Source organism: Toxorhynchites rutilus, chromosome 3 (assembly GCF_029784135.1).
Source record: "Toxorhynchites rutilus septentrionalis strain SRP chromosome 3, ASM2978413v1, whole genome shotgun sequence".
NCBI lineage: Eukaryota > Metazoa > Arthropoda > Insecta > Diptera > Culicidae > Toxorhynchites > Toxorhynchites rutilus.
The window spans coordinates 131,344,930-131,362,102 of NC_073746.1; the positions used below are offsets into that span (position 1 = coordinate 131,344,930).

A 17,173-nucleotide genomic window follows, 5' to 3' on the forward strand; every position below is an offset into this window, starting at 1 on the left:
ATTGAACATTACATTTCAGATTTGAAAAAGATGGCCGAGGATCGCAAATTTTAGCGTATCCGATAGTTTTTGTGAAAATTCTTGTTAATCATTGTCCTTTTCAAAGCGAAGTAAATGTGCACAAGTCCCTTGCACAATTCACCCCCCCCTCTAATGATTAAATTCCCCACTAGGGGGGAAGTTCCCACTGGTTGAAAATCACTGTTCTAGTTCGACTGATTTTATATAGTTTATTTTATTAACAGTAACTTCATACCATTAAATCGTTTTATTAATTTTATTTATTTCTAAGCTGCCTCGTGATACCAACGCATCTAAATCAGACCGATCGATAATCTCCTGTTCCATACAGCTTCTGGGTTCCATTACTACTCTCGCCGAGAAACTCTTCGAATTGGCCTTTCTGAGATAGCATTTCGCGCTTCGGCCGCATTATTCCTTTTACGTCGTTCAAGCTAATATCCATTTCGCGGAAAGCGTTTAGCAGAATAACAGCTACAATGACCACGAAGAACCCGCATAAATCTCCAATAACGTCTACGGCTTTCATGCGACCCCATTCCTTGAACAGAATTGCCGATGCCGAAATGACTAGCGTAGTGAAAATAACATAATAGATTGGAGTGACGATGCTGGTGTTGAACATGTCCAGCGCTTTGTTTAGATAGTTTATTTGAATTCCAACAAACACCGCAGTGATGACGATTAGGAAATAAGGGAGCCACATCCCGAAGTCATTTGATTTTCCTGAGATTGTGTCCCGCAATGCTAATCCGAGTGCTTTGCATGACATCACTGTCAGGCTTCCGATTGCAGAACACAACAAAATGTAAACGAGCACATTCTTGTGGCCATATCGTGGCCCCCAGCAGCATCCGATGAACAAGGATAGGGACAGGATGAGCATCACATACGTGATGAAAGCCGGAGCCTGTAGTTTCTCCACCAACAATCCCAAATCATCGATCTCTCCATCCTTCGGGGAATGAATGACGATAATAGTAGATCCTATTATACACAGAAAACAACCCAGTTTACCAAGGAGATTCAGTCGCTCTTTGAGAAATTTGGAAGCTAACACTGCTGTTACGATCACACTGAGTGCCCCCAGTGGTGTGACTAGTGAGGCTGGGGCGAACGCGTACGCCGCGAAATTTGCTGCCTCGCCGATTCCCACTGAAACGAAAGATTTATATTAGCAATGTTGAATCAAATTGATGGGATTATATCCCCAAAAACATTCTTATCTCCATGAGTAATAAACATGATGTGCGTTGAACGAGGAAAGCCCTGCGATGAGTCATAATAGATCATAGCTCAATACTCACTGCATATCAAACCGGCCCACCAGATCCAATCTTTGAGATACCCGAAGCCTCCGGCGCTTGCTCGCATCGATCCTACTCTGGACAATCTAATCAGGCCAATTTTCTTGATGATAAAACTCGAACCAATGAAGAAACTGCTGGATAATGCCAATGATAAACCAATGTAGAAATCCTGCTGCTTGTACAAGGAGTTGACCGACTCTCGTGATGCCATTTTTGATATTCTTATCAATAGAACGAGTCTGTACGACGAATGCAGGCAGTAAATGAATCAACTCTTCATTATAGATTGTATTTCGAATAGATTGAACAAAATCTCCGCACTCCTTATTCCCTATTCAACTATTACTGTAAGGTTTCCCGTTTCGACTTCTGTTTTGTTTCATTTGAATTATGAACCAATTTGATACTTTGTTTTGACGTTTGTTTACAAGTGCAAGATACCGTTCAATGTGGGTAATTCGAGAAATAAAATCAATATGTGGAGACACAGCCCTATTTTTCTCTGTGAAATTGATTCCTCGCATAAAAATGTAAAAAAATCGAGTCAATGGATGTATACAGATGTACACTTTGTTTTGACGTACGATTACGTCTTTCGGGAACATATTGGGGTACAAATTGAAAATCGAAGACCGAGCACATCGTGAAAATTGTCCAATTTCAAACGCTTATTGCTCAGTCATTTCATGATGGATTGATGAAGTTTTTGCGTCAATCGATTTCGGTACTTCATAACAATTTTTTATATTGAATAAAATAGTATATGTCATGAAACTAACTTTCGAACAATTGAAAAATCTCAACCCCTATCCTAACGGAAATACCCACTTCTGATTTGTCGAATTGACGACACATGCGGCGGGTCCCTAAAAGAGACATCAAAACCAAGCTGCCTGGGAGAAATAGGCATTGTAAATACATGGAAGTATGGGGAACTTTTGCTCCCACCGAATTGTGTTCCCTAACAGAGACATCGAAACCAAGCTGCCTGGGGGAAAACGGCATTGCAAATACATAAAAGTAGGGGAAGCTTTCGTTCCTACCGAAATGTATTCCCTAACAGAGATATCAAAACTAAGTAGCCCGGGGGAAATCGGCATTGCAAATATATGAAAGTCGGGGGCATTTTTATATTACAAGTAAGGTGAGTGATACGATTAATTCTAGCAAATAAAATTTAAATTTGGATCTTTAATGTTGGTTTCTTCGTGAAATTTCATATCAATGACCGATCGTGTATTGTGAAAAATTTAGCACAAGTGTAAGTGCAAAATTGTATATGGTAGCAGTTGTGTTAAAAATGATTTGAAATATGGAACGATTTATTTCAATTTTCATTAATAAAAACCAAGGTGTATTCCCGCTCGAGAACGGGTCGTTTGGTTTAAGCTGTCTGTTTTGTTATGTTCATTTTAACCCAAGGAAAGTTTATACGGTGAGAAAATTTGGAAAAGTGGAGAAATATTAGAAAAAGTGATTTCCTATATGCTCTACATTTAGTATTAGTTATTGTTAGTTCCATTAAAATCAGCATTATCCTATACAACATTTGTGAGTTTTTTTTTCTTTATTTCATCCATACATAACACAGGAAGCATCTCGTCTAGGATTACAGAGGGCGGTTTTCATCATATCTCGGTCCACTTCGGTATCGTTTATCTGATACGCACCATCCAACGACTGTTTACCATCCTTCTGTCATCATCACTCGGTAAATACTGGTGGAGTGAACAAACAATTCCAGTAACCAAACAAAACGGCCCTTTTCAGGGCCACCAAATCGTTAACAAAGAGTTTAACGATGTAATTCTTCAAACATATCCAGAATCAACAGATAGCCTAACGGAATCCTACGTCAACTATGCGGTCGTGTCTCGGACACAACCATCCTGTGATTTTTCAATCTTCTTCTTCATCTTTTATTCAAAATGTCCAATGTACAGATTCGGATTTTAGGAACTCGACTGTTACTTCCGACGTCTTTTCCTTCGGCGCTCCAAATGTCCGAAGTTGGGCCGACGACAGAGTAAACGCGATGCTGTGCGATTCGATGCGAAACGATTGAATTCATCGCACGCTGTGGCATACTGATCGCTGTAGATCGCGCGTGTCTTGGCGTTTCAAGAATATCACAATCCAGCCCATTCCACATGTAAACAGCCCAGCACAAAGATGGCAGATATAGGGCCTGATCATGAACGTCACTTCACGTTGAAAGCGGAATGATTTGTATGCAAGGTTATATAAACTTTATTTTGTTTTCACCGTGAAGTGACGTTCGTGATCAGGCCCATAATAACATGTCTTCATTTAGTAAACAATTGAATTGTTGTGAGATGAGTTTAGTAGTGTTTGCTCATTGTTAATTTTTTATTACACGATTTTCGTTATCCGCGGTCAACTTGCTCCTCGTAGAATCGGGGCTCTGCTGTAGCACCAAATTATTAGTCATTTCTTACCATACACTCTTTTTAAATGAAGTGCGATTAACAGGAGGTCTTGGTAGCTTTCGTAGATCTCCCCTTCCACACACCCTTTGATGTTTGCAACAAGGAAGGGGCTGTCCACATATCACATGGACTTCTGCATGAGTCTCTGGTCTCCAACAGTTTATATTCATAAATCTCTGGTCTCCAACATTAATGAGTTTATAAGCTTCGAAAAGCTTCTTTCATCAGACGCAACCGATACACCGATACAGACACAGCGCTAATGTCAGCCATGTTTCTAAGAAATCTGATTCCATGTTATTCTTGCAGCCGTCGCTTGTTATCGAAAACTTGTCCATTATGCCGGAGGCTGCGGGTTCGAGTCCTACCCAACCGCGAGATTTAAATATTTCTTCCGCGCTCGCACACGCGTATTCTAGAACTAGCCACTCATAATGCAGTCAAGTCGTGTTATTTGGCAGATATCTCAACCAAATTGAACGAGACAAGTATAAGTTCCTTGAATATGACGTGTTTTTAGAGGATACTAGCTGACCCAGCAAACTTCGTCCCGGCCAAAATTTGTTTTCTGTTATCAATACCTTCAAACATTCACGTTTTCTTACTATGAACAAGTTCATGGGTCCAATCATAGATTGGTCTTCTAATTTGTTTTCGTTTGCTTGATTAATTCTCGAGTAATGCAGAAATTTGTGTTTCATTTGTATGGCAGCCCCCCCTTAGAGAGCGGGGTGGAGATTCTGACTACCATAGAAACATTCATTGTACCCTAAAACCTCAATATGCCTAATTTGGTTTCATTTATTATTTCAAAGAAATTTGTGTTTAATTTGTATGACAGCCCCCCCCTTAGAGAGGGGTAGAGGGGTCTCAAACTATCACGAAAACCTTCCCCGGCCCCAAAAACCCCATACAAACCAATTTTCATGTTGATCGGTTCAGTAGTTTCCGAGTCCATAAGAATCAGACAGACAGAAAGAAATATATATATATATATATATATAAATATATATAGAAGATAGATAGATAGATTCAGTACCAAATTTTCTCATCCATCAAACAGAATCTAAGTAGCGTACTTTTCTTCAATCAATTAAAACCAGCAGATGCAAACAGAACACAAAACCAAAAAATATTTAGTTACTCTGTCATAGTTCAGATTCGACTGTATGTCAAAAAGGATATTATTTCATCAAATAACATTCTCTATCACCTCCTGAATTATTTCGGGTCGGTTAAATACAGCGAATTATTCAACATTCACAATATTAACATTAAGCATTAGTTACAATTCCCTGTCTCAATGTACGAGGTTCGTTTGAAAAGTTCGTGCAAAGTAAAAACTACGTTATTCAGGATAAACCTTTCTTATTTTCAAAAAAAAAAATCACAGGATGGTTGTGTCCGAGACACGACCGCATAGTTGACGTAGGATTCCGTTAGGCTATCTGTTGATTCTGGATATGTTTGAAGAATTACATCGTTTAACTCTTTGTAAACGATTTGGTGGCCCTGAAAAGGGCCGTTTTGTTTGGTTACTGGAATTGTTTGTTCACTCCACCAGTATTTACCGAGTGATGATGACAGAAGGATGGTAAACAGTCGTTGGATGGTGCGTATCAGATAAACGATACCGAAGTGGACCGAGATATGATGAAAACCGCCCTCTGTAATCCTAGACGAGATGCTTCCTGTGTTATGTATGGATGAAATAAAGAAAAAAAAACTCACAAATGTTGTATAGGATAATGCTGATTTTAATGGAACTAACAATAACTAATACTAAATGTAGAGCATATAGGAAATCACTTTTTCTAATATTTCTCCACTTTTCCAAATTTTCTCACCGTATAAACTTTCCTTGGGTGAAAATGAACATAACAAAACAGACAGCTTAAACCAAACGACCCGTTCTCGAGCGGGAATACACCTTGGTTTTTATTAATGAAAATTGAAATAAATCGTTTCATATTTCAAATCATTTTTAGCACAACTGCTACCATATACAATTTTGCACTTACACTTGTGCTAAATTTTTCACAATACACGATCGGTCATTGATATGAAATTTCACGAAGAAACCAACATTAAAGATCCAAATTTAAATTTTATTTGCTAGAATTAATCGTATCACTCACCTTACTTGTAATATAAAAATGCCCCCGACTTTCATATATTTGCAATGCCGATTTCCCCCGGGCTACTTAGTTTTGATATCTCTGTTAGGGAATACATTTCGGTAGGAACGAAAGCTTCCCCTACTTTTATGTATTTGCAATGCCGTTTTCCCCCAGGCAGCTTGGTTTCGATGTCTCTGTTAGGGAACACAATTCGGTGGGAGCAAAAGTTCCCCATACTTCCATGTATTTACAATGCCTATTTCTCCCAGGCAGCTTGGTTTTGATGTCTCTTTTAGGGACCCGCCGCATGTGTCGTCAATTCGACAAATCAGAAGTGGGTATTTCCGTTAGGATAGGGGTTGAGATTTTTCAATTGTTCGAAAGTTAGTTTCATGACATATACTATTTTATTCAATATAAAAAATTGTTATGAAGTACCGAAATCGATTGACGCAAAAACTTCATCAATCCATCATGAAATGACTGAGCAATAAGCGTTTGAAATTGGACAATTTTCACGATGTGCTCGGTCTTCGATTTTCAATTTGTACCCCAATATGTTCCCGAAAGACGTAATCGTACCTCAAAAATTTAATCTTATACACTTCGTCCATCCGCACTAGTTTGTAGATCCCTTTCGAATAATTGGATCTATCCATGTCTGAATAGTAGGGGTGGTAATGTGAAACGAGCTGGAACCCTATTTTCATTAATTTAACGACCACAATTGCTTAGGGGTGACCTGATGTGTTGTCTTGATGGACAAAAAATCGCTCGACTTGCACTATTGAAACGAATGTCAAACATAAAGGAACAGACCGATATGAGTGTAACTTGATGGGAGTTTTTCCAAGAGATGTTACTAACTGAAAAAAAACATTATTCATTCCAGTAGTGCCATCTCTCCGATTTTGGACGGGCATTTCAAACGACCCTCATAGTATTACCTGTTTAATACTAACAAGTACTGAGTTGAAATTCAATTGAAAAATATTATAAAGTGTTGATGTTTTTTATTCATTCAGTTTATACATAGCGAATTCATTTTTGTTCAGTTCCAACTCCAGTGCCACACTAACTGCTGTCGAAACGTTTTTTTTATTAACTCAGTTTCAACCCAGTTTCGCACTAGGTTCACCCCGAAAGCTGTTAGTTTCGCATTGAGATGTTTCACGGATTTGCACTCGGGTTTACCAATACAACTATACTGAACTGTCAAGTTCCGAGTATTGTTTTGGATAATCTAAAAAAAGACTATGAATATGAAAAACCTGCTGCTTTTCCTTTTTTATTATTAGAATCGTAATCCAATTCGGATTCTGATTTTGAGGAGTATATTCGCGTAGACGGCATTACCCAGCAAACATTGAATCGTATAATTTTGCACATGTCAAGTCTTACAAGAAATCCGAATAAATCATAATCGCATATAATATCAATCAAAGTATGTATCGTGTATATTTGAAATCGCATAAAATGTAAAAACTCGATTTTATATACCATTATCAAATTAAGTCGCAATTCAGTATAATAAACATCAATTTTATTATGTACATTGTTGTAAAATATATTTAATCCGCATCATATGCGTATATTATGCTGATGCAGATTGTGTGTCGTATAAGCGTATAATTTAAATCGATTCAGTACTGTAGTAAATCGTGTTGCATGCTGAAGAAAATTATGAAACAGTAAATCATATTAGATCCTAATAACGAACATATTACATCATATTGAAATGCCAATGAAATGCTGATGCACTGCTGTTGAATTAAATTTCAGATAGCCGCGCGAGATAGCTGGTGGATAATCCCGACGACCGGAGTTCGAACCCACATCGCAGCAGTTTTCACCAAACATCAATCTGTGCCATTTTAAACATTCATATTCCACTCCCAACACAAGTCAATCAAACAATTATTATTTCAACAAACATAAATATTCATATATAAAAATGGCGATTCGTGAGGCTACAATAAAGATTTCACGGAAATATTTTGCACCATTTGTTTTTTTCTATGTCTGTAATAAATCGTATATGAGTATGGCAAAAGTCGTATATGGTGCTTTGACAATTCATGAACATATTCAAATTAGATCGCAATTCAATTCAACATAATCGCTATTATAGCCGGTCAAAGTTGCATATTCATCCAAACGAATTCGGTAAGCATTTGCCATGTATGTATATAGCCTCCACTTTTGCATGCATATGCCAGTTAGGCGCATTATATGCCAACCAAATTTTAGGGCATATGATATTATATATACGCTTGTTATGCGATTTAATGTTTGCTGGGTAAGCTTCGTGTGCTTTCATTGGGAGGCGAAAATAATGATGGACATTCAGGTGGAATAAACATGCTTTCAAAATCAAAATCATGAATAAAATTTACTTTAACGTATTCGAATATTTATTTTATGTGATGAAATAAGAGGATTTTTTCCGAAATTGCAAGAATATGGGCCCTATTCCAGAAAACGAGCTCGACGAACAGATGAGTAGCTCGTCTGGCTCGACGACCGTTCCATGCTGCGTACCGTGAAATATATTCAAAACAGTCACCTGGCATCCCTGGAAATGAATTTCAATGTTTACATTTGATTGTGTGATTCGGAGAATGCCCATTTGAAAATCTGTAAAAGTTTGCAATTACTGAATTGAATTTGATGGTTGCAGTTGAAAACATATACATTGCTTATGTAATACTAGTTTAACCATGAAACAAATTTTGAAGATAAAGGCGGAACAGAAGAATACCGATGCTTTAAATCCACAAGGTGTAAAAACACATTAAACAAACTAGACGACTCGACTGGTTCATCGACAAGCGCGACCGAACGGTCGTCAAGCCAGACGAGCTAGTCATCTGTTTTTAGTAGAGCTCGGCTTCTGGAATATAAAAACAAACGAGACGAGCGCTCGTCTGCTAGTCTCGTCTTCTGGAATAGGGCCCTATATAACGCACACCAACAAGCCATCGCATTCGTGAAACTGAAAACATTTTTTTATTACAGGGTCAGTTTGGCACTAACTCAGTTTTAAAAACGAATTCGCTATTACAAATGTGTCACAATTTCCCACTTTTCACTATCGAACTCGGAACGGTTTAAGTCCAATTGTATATCGGCCTGAAAAATAAGACAAACATACTTTGAAACGTCAGAATCCCGGCTGCAGGGAAAGGATCACGACTCAGCGATTATTTTAGCAATATTTTCAACGATAATTATTATTCTTCTGTAACATATTCGAGTGTACCGCACAGTCACATAATTCTCAAACAATGTCGGATATTCAAACTTTAATAGACATGGGTTTCCCCGAAGAAAAAGCGTAAGCATTGTTTACATTCCCATTTTTACTTGTATAAATCTTCCTTTCTCACACAGAAAAAGAGCTCTTGAGGTTACTAATCACAAGGGAGTGGAGGCGGCTATGGAATGGTTGTTGGCACACGCTGATGAGGATATCCCTTCAAGCAGTGGTTCTTTGGCTGCCCAACCGGAACAAATGCAGACATCCGCGGAAGACAGCACTGCCAGCACTGGTGATGCTTCATCGAGTGAGCCGGCAGCCGTAGCCAAATCACTCAAGTGTGATGAATGTGGAAAATTATTCAAATCCCAGGACGAGGTAGAATTCCATGCTGCTAAGACAAACCATAGCAGCTTTTCGGAGTCTACCGAGGAGAAGAAACCTCTCACGGAGGATGAAAGGAAAGCACAACTAGCCTTGCTAGAGGATAAAATGAAACGAAAGCGGTTGGAGCGAGAGGAGAACGATAAGAAGGAGGCACAGGAGCGAGAACGACTGAGGATCAAGTCCGGTAAAGATATGCTGGAGGCACGCCGTAAACTGGAGGAACAAGAGATGAAGAAAATTATGGATCAGCGAAAACGAGAGAAGATGGAAGAGAAAGCTGCCCGGGATCGGGTGAAGGCACAAATAGAAGCAGATAAAGCTGCACGAAAGGCAAAACAATCGGGGTGAGTCATAAATGTTATGAGTTGGAATTGTTTGTAGAAACAATACATTCTTTTAGTGAAATCACTACTTCTCCACCGGTCACCGCCGTTGTGTCACCGCCAGCAGCAGACCAAACAGTGAAACCAGCAGCAGCGAAAAACTATAGCAATGCACGCATACAGATCCGTCTGTTGGATGGTAGCACTCTTGTCGAGACGTTTGAAGCTAAGGAACAACTAGCAGCAGTGCGATTGTTTGTCCAACTGAAGCTGGGAACCAATCCGGCACCGTTCGGATTGATGACAAGCTTTCCCCGGAAAGTGTTCAGTCCGGAGGATTATGACGTACCGCTCGAGCAACTTGGTCTGGTACCTTCGGCAGTGTTGATCGTCACAAAGTCACCGTGAGCAGGAATTGGAGAGTTGAATTATTATCTAAGAGCGAGACTAACAACAAGCATGTAAGGGAATAAATGATAAACTTTAAATGGTGTTTTTTCGAATATTTATTTCGTCAAAAATTAAATTGTGATGTATACTGACTGCCTAACCCGCTAAAAGAAAGCATCCCATGCCGATCTCCGGATGAACACACACATTATTGTGTTTCCGTCACGTCCTAACTATTACTTAATATATGTGATGTTTGTTTTCTTTTGTGATGTTAGTATCTATTTTGTTGGGCTTACCTAAATTATTTAAGTTCTGTGATGTAGTTTTGTGATGTTAATATCAATCTCATTGCAAATTGAACTTTTGAATATTTACAAAGGTAATGTTTTCAATCGACGGCCTGGTTTGGGATTCGATTATTGATCGATTGTGCAAGAAAATCATTCACGTTTATCAATAGGAAAAAAACGGAAATGTTAATGTTTTTTTTTAACAAAACATAATAACTATTTTCTGGGTGGATGGAATTGGTTCAAAAATTTCAAAGCCTAGTGTAAAAAAAATCAATATATTGTAAAAGAAAAAAAATACTCGGCAGGTTAAAAAATTATATTCGATACACTCATGATTGCATAGTTGACGTTATCGCCATCGCTGATGTGAAACGAATGTTTGTTGCTTTTTATTCCTATAAAATATTTATTAATACTTCCAATGAAATAATCTGTCTGGTTGATTAAAATTAAAATACAATTTGTGAGTTCTCACATGTTAACCCCGTTTAGTTTTTTCGGATAGCTTGGCGTAAGCATCTGGCTTTATGGTTTGTTTTTTAATTGGAAAAATTTCAATGTTGATGGATAAGCGTGATTATTGGATTACTTCAGCAGAGCTTCAAAAAGATTTTTAAACTAATTGTGTTGAGAAACACGGGAGACTCCTATGCCGTATGCTAAGATGAGAAATTTGAAATATGTAAATGTCATGTCGTTAGAAAGAATTTTTAATCGGAACTGTCAGTGGGGAACACGCCTTAGGGGACAAACTGAGAGTGTCAGTGGGGAACACGATATGTTGGCTCCTATGAATTCAAAAGAAGCTCAATGGGGACGTCATCCAGCCGAAACAACCAATGTTAATACAGAATGGCATATCGTCGAATGGGGCTACTTTGGACACTCTAGTTATTCAATGACTTGACAGAATTTTTCCCAAATCCGCCTCAGTTTACAGGTTTAGAGCCATACTATAACTCAATCTAACTCAGCGGACTTTTGTTTTTTTTTAGTTTAAATACACCTGTTACGGACTCAGCTTAGATAGCAGGGCCCACAATAAAATAATAATATATTTGTGAAGCACATACAAGCGCATAATAAATATGAGGCGCTACAGATGTACTTGCATAACAAATGTAATCATTGTCAGCAAAAGGGAACTATTTGTTTCATCTTTCCATCTTTCCAGAAGATAAGCGCGCCAGAGTTTTATGACTCAACACAAGCAAGAATTGTGCATAATAAATATTGCGTATTTTATTGCAATTACGGAAGACCGAAGGCGAGAGCGCCGTATGGGCCACCCGAGAGGTGATAAAAATTGTTTTCTTAGTACTAGCCCTTTACCGCATGAGCGCGAAGAGCAGAGAAAGAATAGGCGCTAAACGCATGTGTTTAAGCGATAAGCGGCGCATAGTATATGACGCACAAAATTAGTATGGAAAAAATGATGCATACGTTTGTTTGGGACCCTACGCGGCGTAGTGGAAGATAAGAAACAGGAATAGGAAAATTCCCATGGGGGCAGATAGGATTGGACACCGCACAAACAAGCGGGTGAAATTTTGTAACAAGCAGATAACCGATACGGTCTCGGTTATCTGGGTAGGGAAGGGGGAGATCTTTTCTCTCACTCTTACAGATTCAGGCTGGGTAAGAATTTCGCGTATATATACTCGGGATTCTTGCCTAACAACTCAGTTCAATTCGTTCAAGCAACTAGTCCAAATACAAAGTTCATTTGGTTCACTTAACCAGTTAAATTTCGTTCAACAACCAAGTTAGTTAGCAGTTCAAGTCTTTTAGATTAATAAAGTTAAAAAGTTAGGCCATATTCAGTGTTTAGATTCGGAAATCATCAGCAAAGTACCATTCCATGCGTTGGCAACCAGGCGCCACGCACAAGAAAAAGGTAAAAAACAAGCAAAATCCCTACTTAAAAGCAGACCATTTGCTTCGTATCGACGGACTATTCTGGAGCCGTTTGATAATGATGAGATAGTGGCTGCCCTAGCGAAACGACAATTAAAATTCCATAAATCCAGGGGATTAGTTTCCCTGTTTCCAACACCATTTAACTATTGATTGTGCGTATTAATAATGTTGAATAGTTTGATTCTTCTTTGGATTTTGTAATCACCAGATAATTCACCGAAAAAAAATGAGTTGTACAGAAAACAAATATTAAAAACAAAACCGACATCACTGAAAGTGTCGAATTGTTTTTCCTGTAAGCATCGACGCTAAGACGCAACAAATTCTTTCTTCTCCCCAATTTAACGAAAAAAGTATTGCAGATCCGAAATCAGTAAATTTTAAGTTTTTTATATCTGAATGTGACTTATTTGAAGTGAATAAAATAAATAAACCCTCAGAAAAAGAGGATTTTTTAATGCGCAGAATTAAGCTCTCAATGTTTTGTTTATGTTTCTTACTCTGCGCAGGATGAAGAAGGGAAAGAAAAATATGCGTTATTCCCGTCAACAGCTTGTTTTCGCCATGGAGATGACAAGAAAAGGTATTTCAAAACGCTGAGCACCAAAATATCAAAGAATCCCGGAAAGAGCTCTCCGTGCACAACTGAAATTGAATGGTAACGTGAAACGCCCTGGAAAACACTCAGTTTTCGGAAGAAGTGGAAGAAAGCATCGTCCTATGGGTAATCGAGGCATCCAGAGTCGGGTTTCCGATTGAAAAGAAACGTTTGAAGACATCTGTGGCATATTTTCTGCGAACCGTGAAAGGGGAGAACTCACTTAAGGGGAGTGTTCCTGGATACAAGTGGGTGAATGGATTCCTAAGACGCCATCCTGGCAGAATTCCAAGTGCGCTTTCTAAGCAGCGCACTTGTGTTACGGAGCATAAAATCCGGAAGTCCAGAAACCGATTAAACTTTTTGAAAATTAATAACGATAAGGTAGTGGCTACTGGGACCCATAACAACAATCATTTCAAATCGGAAAAGGCTTGTCGTAAACCTATTGCTGCCTTGATATGTGTATCTACTGGAAACATGCAGCCGTTCGCATAAAATGTTACTTGATCGCATATGAGTTACTTAAACGCGGGTAGCATCAGGAAGCTCGCTATCGAGTTAGCCGATGGTATCCAGATCAGCGAAAATCTACAAAAGATTGGCGAATCTGTCCGATGTGAAAGCAGACTAGACTATCATTTGAGAAGTGCGGATCTCGGAGCTTCGAAAGCATTGCAATTCATCAATTCGGATATAAATGGACCAATAGAGGAAACCTTCAGGTGGTAATCGTTGTTATATTGTTGTATTTATTTTAACAAAAAAACCCGCACACGTTCGTGTATTTTTTGAAACGAATATCGGAAGTTACGAGTGTTTTTTCTGAATTATAGTAACTTCCAACACATTTCTACTGGCACTTAACATTTACTTCCAATTATGGAAAATTCGAAATTCGTGTCTCTACACTAGAATACCCCCTTAAGGGAAATATTTAAAATAAGGCTGTTATATTTATTTACTGAAGGAGTGTGAGCGCGGGGAGTATTGTTTATTTGAGTAATGCACGAAACAGTCCGAAATCGAAGGGGAAACCGCAACAGTTGACCTCTCGACTCATGTTCGACATAGGCTCAGTGTTGGGTACATGATAACTATATTTGGAAAAACATGCTCTTGAAAAATCGCAATGAGTGGTTCAGCACATTAAAATATAAAAATGGTAATTTTATAAATTGGTAATTTTGACGTGACAACGCGTGAAAAATTCCAGAAAAAAGTTCGAGGGATTGCAAGCACTTTTGATCCGTCATGACAAAAACTCGCTGATCAACTGAATGTGATTCAGGATGCCATCTCCAAGACCATGGGAAAGATTTAGAAGAACGGAAACGAATTCCACGTGAGCTGAAAACGGAACAGCAGAAAACCCGAAAAATCGCATGTGAAATGCTGCTTGCCAGGTACGAAAGCAAGTCATTTCGCCATCGGATTGTGACTGGCGATGAAAAGTGGATTTATTTCGAGAATCCGTAACAATAATTTTTTTTGGTGTAAATCCAGCGGAACCACCAACATAGGATTGCTCGGTTGAATCGCTATGGGCGGAATACAGTGCTTTGTGTATAGTGGGATCAGAAGGGTTTGATCTGCCGCAGAATCCGTATGCGAGAGGGTTACCGTAAATCCCATGCCTGTGATCTACCCAACAGGACGATGAGGCAAAACAGATCTGGTGGCTAAAAGACGCGTTCGAAATTTGTACAACGAAGTAAGAAGGACGCATGGTGATAGATGAGGAAATGTGTGCGAGGATGAATTTTGGACAGCTCTCAGGTCTGAAATTCTATAAGGCCACTGCCAGAGGAGATGACCCCAGAAATTTTAAGTTCGTTTTCGCTGATAAATTTACAGGAAGTTCTCGATTTGGAAAATAATCTCCAGCTGTGGACCGAAAACCAAGGTTCTCGTCACAAATAAGACAATGGTTGCGGATTCTAATTGTTTAAAGCTTTAAATATTGCAAGACGAGCTTCATGAACTCGCCCTGTCCCATGTTTTCAAAACAATGGAACAGCTTAATATGTTGCAGGGGTTATAACATGCTTGTTTTATGTTTGGATACTTACGCCAAGACATTTTCCGAAATCGTTCAATGTTTAAAAAAGGTTGTTCGCTGAGCATACGTATCATACTGTAGAGAATGCGTGCCAATAAAAAAGGTACATTTTGTTAATTTTTGGCGCTTATGTCAACTATGCAATCATGGGCAGTGGTGTACAACTTATCCGCGCTGATTGCTTTAGATAGTTGTCCACTTGAGAAGCTGAATCAGTTTGTAAATGTTCACTAGAAGTTTCATAGTTTTGCTGTCTTTCGACTTTTTACGATTGTATTCGTCTAAAAATTTTTTATGCAGATCGAACGGAGACATGTGCGTTTTGTCGAATCTCGACATAGGCACCGTCGCTGGATACATAACGGATTTGTTCAGATAACAGTTTGTGATAATTTTTCCCGCGGAGTAATCGATTGCAACGTCTTTGAACAGAATCCCGTCGCAATCGGTCAACTCCAGTTCCTTACTGAAGCAAACCCTTATTTCGTTCAAGAATTGTTGCTTTGTTTCGCTATCGTGATAGCATTCGATGGCAACATCCTTTTGTAACCGATCTATTAGAACCTTGTGGATACCAATAACTGTATAGTTACCTCCAGGCGTTATACCTCCCTCGGTGAGAACATCAGCCATCGAGTGTTGTTGAAGCCAAGATAGTCCCTGTCCGAAGTACTTGTTTTCCGTATTGAGTTGAGTAAGAACCGCTGCGGCACAAGTTCCATGTTTCAACCATTCGTGGCGCCAAAGCGAATCATATGGTTTATTTTTCTCCACATTTATCCAAAACTGTTCCAACTGTTGCTCGATAGATTGCAGAGCGGTTACGTTGAATGTGGCAGATTTATCGCAAAAGCTTGGCCCTATCGTGTTCAACTTGGTGGGCCATATTCCATGAATAGTCCAAATGTTCTTCGGCGATGGAAGACCGCAAATGTGGCTAGCGCTTTGCTCTCGCCATTCGTAGCACGAAGTGATTGGCCATCTTTGAGTGAAAATTAGCAGATCAAAGTCCGGCTCTTCCTCAAGGACAGCTTCATTTTCCATTTCCTCTTCAGACGAACTCTCGACAGAATACATCTCCTCGGATGACCTGAAATTGTGAAACAAAGTGTCTGAATCAAACTGATTTAGAGAGACACTATTTAAACAGAGCACTATCAGTGATCGCATGCATCATCTCAAAACAATCACGAACAAAGGGCTCAAACAAAGTTCAGTTCACTGTTAATCTAATAACATCAAACACGCAGTTTGTAATTCGAGCTATACTCACTCTCCTGCCATGACGAAGCTCCGCAGGCAGATGGACAGTATGGTCAGGTATTCCAGTTTCATATTTTGGTGTTCTCTTTTTTATCATTCGGAACGAAAACTTTTATTTGCACATTTGTTGAACAAATTATCAGCGACTTTCCTCACTCTGCTAATCAATTTCAATTCGCACTTTGTCTAGTTATTGCCAGTTAAAAAAATATTAAACTGTTTGTGAAATTGGTTTTGTTCCTACTAAGAAAATTGTTTGTGACCAAGTCACAAGAAACCAAAATAGAAAGTGAATATTTTGAAATGATAACCCATAAATGTCAATCCTGTATTTCGAGGGAAAGGAATGCTTGATAATACCACAAGGTTGATAGATAAAATAGATTCTACACTCTCGGAAAAAATGTCAATTGACGATTTTTATATAGGGGCTCACTCTACGAAATTGGAAATTTAGGCATGCAAGGATTCTGTTGGAGATTTCGAAGGTATATTACGCAAAATCGTTACTGCGATATATGTTATTTTTTGTACTAAATTTCAAATAATTTTCAAATGGCTCAGCAACGTTAAGTAACAATGAGCCGTGTTTATGAATAGGGAACAGCCTCTGTGAGTAGAACAATGCCAATGTTCTTTCTCAAAAAGGCATAAACACCCTATTATATTTTCGAAAAATGTTACAATATAGATGATGACAAAATTCACAATAAGATAATATTATAGGCTTCTTGTTGCAGAGATGACCATCTCCTTGGAACTAGATATCTCCTT

The 17,173-nt window shown here is 38.7% G+C and overlaps 3 protein-coding genes across 3 annotated transcripts; 1 reads left to right on the plus strand and 2 right to left on the minus strand.

Moving 5' to 3' along the window:
* Positions 1-228: 228 nt before the first annotated feature.
* On the minus strand, positions 229-1,743 carry LOC129777110 (magnesium transporter NIPA2). Its single transcript, XM_055783182.1, has 2 exons — positions 1,329-1,743; positions 229-1,176 (listed from the first exon to the last, which is right to left on the minus strand). Exons 1-2 carry the CDS (start codon positions 1,540-1,542, stop codon positions 320-322), a joined length of 1,071 nt encoding a protein of 356 aa, XP_055639157.1. The 5' UTR covers positions 1,543-1,743; the 3' UTR covers positions 229-319.
* A 7,261-nt stretch (positions 1,744-9,004) lies between these two features.
* On the plus strand, positions 9,005-10,361 carry LOC129777191 (UBX domain-containing protein 1). The gene is made up of 3 exons (XM_055783319.1): positions 9,005-9,238; positions 9,295-9,891; positions 9,948-10,361. Exons 1-3 carry the CDS (start codon positions 9,189-9,191, stop codon positions 10,276-10,278), a joined length of 978 nt encoding a protein of 325 aa, XP_055639294.1. The 5' UTR covers positions 9,005-9,188; the 3' UTR covers positions 10,279-10,361.
* LOC129777192 (ribonuclease Oy) lies at positions 10,359-16,695 on the minus strand. The gene is made up of 2 exons (XM_055783320.1): positions 16,410-16,695; positions 10,359-16,226 (listed from the first exon to the last, which is right to left on the minus strand). The coding sequence occupies exons 1-2, from the start codon at positions 16,469-16,471 to the stop codon at positions 15,320-15,322; spliced, it is 969 nt and encodes a 322-aa protein (XP_055639295.1). The 5' UTR covers positions 16,472-16,695; the 3' UTR covers positions 10,359-15,319.
* Positions 16,696-17,173: the final 478 nt, after the last annotated feature.